Source organism: Buceros rhinoceros, unplaced genomic scaffold, assembly GCF_000710305.1.
Source record: "Buceros rhinoceros silvestris isolate BGI_N320 unplaced genomic scaffold, ASM71030v1 scaffold39536, whole genome shotgun sequence".
In the NCBI taxonomy this organism is placed as follows: domain Eukaryota; kingdom Metazoa; phylum Chordata; class Aves; order Bucerotiformes; family Bucerotidae; genus Buceros; species Buceros rhinoceros.
Genome location: NW_010416434.1, coordinates 545 through 3,145, shown reverse-complemented (window position 1 = coordinate 3,145; position 2,601 = coordinate 545). Strand labels below are relative to the sequence as shown.

The following is a 2,601-nucleotide window of genomic DNA, read 5'->3' as shown; positions in this document are numbered from 1 at the left end:
AGAGCCAAAGCCACTAACACTGCAGTTTGCGGATGCTGCGGGAGAAACGCTTGAAAGCCCGCTGCCCTTTCTGCCACCGCTTTAGCGAGGTGATCACCAGTTCCCCAGCTTGCTTTTGCCCCATCACCAAGTAGGGGACATTGATGTCGTTCATCTCATCACAGGTACACTGGAGGCCACCTTTGAGCCAGAGCACAATCTTCCTGAGATCCCTTTCTGTCAGGCCATTCAGCTTGTAGATCGTTTTGCTCTTTGTTTCAGGGGTGATCTTGGTATCCCCATTGATGTAGGCAATCTCCTTCACTTTTATCTTCAAGGCTAATAGAACGAGGAGAGGGGGAAGTGGGAAGAGGGAGAGAGATTGAGAGGTTTTTTCCCATTAGTGCACATAAAGAGGACCTGGGGAGGGAGGTGCTCTATTGCTAATTAAACTGTCAGGGCTGACAGAAGAGGCAGCAGGTGGCTCCATTTCTAAAGCCACAAAGGGCATGCAAGTCATTGCAGTTTGAATCAACCTTAGGGTGGAGGGGTTGGGGGGTTCTTTTTTCCTTTTCCCCCTCCCCTCTTTTTCCTTCCTTTCAAAATTATTATTTTCTGCAGCTTTTTTCTTGTTTGCAAACAGAGAGAGGGGAGGATTGCTACATTAAGCAGAGCTCCATTTTTTGCTGGGAGAGTACAGGCTTCCTGAAACTAGAGTCTGAAGGGGAGGTGGGGAGGTGAGTACCTAGACCTAATCTGAAACTTGATCTCTGCTGTGGCTGAAAACTTCTAAACATAATTTATTAGGCTGGAGAGGATTTTAGGCAAACCTGTAAGGAAATGATATTTCACATGCATTGTTTTTTTTTTAAAGAATAGATCCCATGGAGGGCAAATTGGTCCAACAGCTGCATTCGATTTGGTAAAATAACTAGGAGGGGGATACAGGGCTCTGTAGGAATCTGTGGGGCATGTTTAGCTTTAGGAGGATTTATCTGAGTGCAATTTGCCAGGCCAAAGCTATTGGTTGTTTTAGCAATTATGTCCCACAGTCATGGTTTCATGTTTTGTGTGGAGAGTTTGGTTGGTTGGGGTTTTTTTTTGTTTGTTTGGGGTTTTTTTTTTTTGAAAGAAACACTTTTGAATTGTGGTAGATATTTATACTACAAATCTGTTTCCAGGTATGAACATTGATCTCTTATAAAAGGATTCCCCTCCTTATTCCCTTTTTCTCTTGAAATGCTAATGTGCGGATAATGTGCTGTTCAGTTGTCTGTGTTGCAGGGGCTTTCTTGTCCTCTTCTAACCCCAGATCTTCCCATTAAGTTTATATCCCCAATTGTCCGTGCATTACCTTCTCTGTCAAATGATATATAGAGCTTCATTCTTAATCTGTAGAGAGAGTCTTTCTTACGATACATGAGATTGGTCATGCAGCTCTTTCTCATACGTCTAAATGAAGCTTTGCTCTGCTTCTCCCCAGGCAATAGTCTGGATGAAAGATTCTTTTTTTTTTTTTCCATTTAACTTTCTATTTAGCTTGCCAGCAACATTCACATAAAAGAGCGCTACTTCAAAACACCAAACAGAAAAGGACTATAAAAAGGGCTACTTTTTATTCCGAGGTGGAATTTTGTGTTCCATGACCCAATGGTCAGGCAGGTCCATCTGCAGATAAGACAAAGCCCTGCCTTTATTCAGGCACATCACTCACTGACTCCACTGAGAGTCAGTGATTTTACCTGATCCTCAATTCTCAAGTTGCAACCGACGGGGGCTCTGCTTCCACTTACCAAAGTCATTTTTGCAGAGGTTTTCCACGATGTCATTGTCATCGTCATTTTTGTTTTTGCAGGCATCGCAGACCTTGGGTGCTGGAAATGCAAGGGACAGTCCCCGTCAGGCTCGGGGAGAAAGGAACAGCAGGTGGCGTTGGGAACCCCTCGGGAGACGCCGGTTTTCCGTCACTCGATCTCTCCATCCCAGCTCCCGCGCCTTCTTCCCCCCAGCCCCGGCGCTGCCCGAGCGCTTTGACACCCCTTACCTTGCTGCACACCCGCTGGAGGGGAGCGCAGTGCCGCTTTTACGGTCGCACCTCAAGCAGATTTTTTTTTTTTAATTATTTTTTTTATGCCTGGCAAGTCAGCCTCCTGTGTTTTGTTTACTGTGATTTATCCTCCAAAAGATAACATTTGAAAAAATAGGAGAATGGCACAGCTCAGTCTGAAAGAGTAAAGGGGCACACAACACAAAACACCCCAGCCACGCGCTTCAGCGGCGACCTCTGCACGAGGAGATTGTCCCTCTGCAAGCCGCGCCGTCCGAGTCTGGGGTCGCGGATCCTTTCTTTGGGGACGGAGACGGGCAAAGGCCGGGGGCTGCGGGCCGGTGCCAGTTCCCCGACCGTGCCTGCGGCTTCCCCGGTCCCGTCGGGAAAGCCTCCTGAGCATGATCTGCGACCCCCTGCCCGGTACCGCTGTTGTGGAGCACCGGGGCGTTCTCTAACGGGAGAGAGTCGCCTCCACTCCCATGCGGAGAACTGGGGAGGGCCCGCACTGCCGGGGCGGCTCATCGGGGAGCAGATGCTGCCAGCCGGGGAGCAGCCCCGCAGCCCCCTCCTCC

At 48.5% G+C, this 2,601-nt stretch overlaps 1 protein-coding gene across 1 annotated transcript in view; it reads right to left on the bottom strand.

Moving 5' to 3' along the window:
- Positions 1-2: 2 nt before the first annotated feature.
- Positions 3-2,601, bottom strand: part of SFRP2 (secreted frizzled-related protein 2) — a gene marked incomplete at its 5' end in the record, with an annotated part of 3,140 nt that continues 541 nt past the window's right edge. The window contains 2 exon segments of the mRNA XM_010137800.1: positions 3-318; positions 1,773-1,955. Coding sequence (XP_010136102.1) covers positions 14-318; positions 1,773-1,955 — 488 coding nt within the window.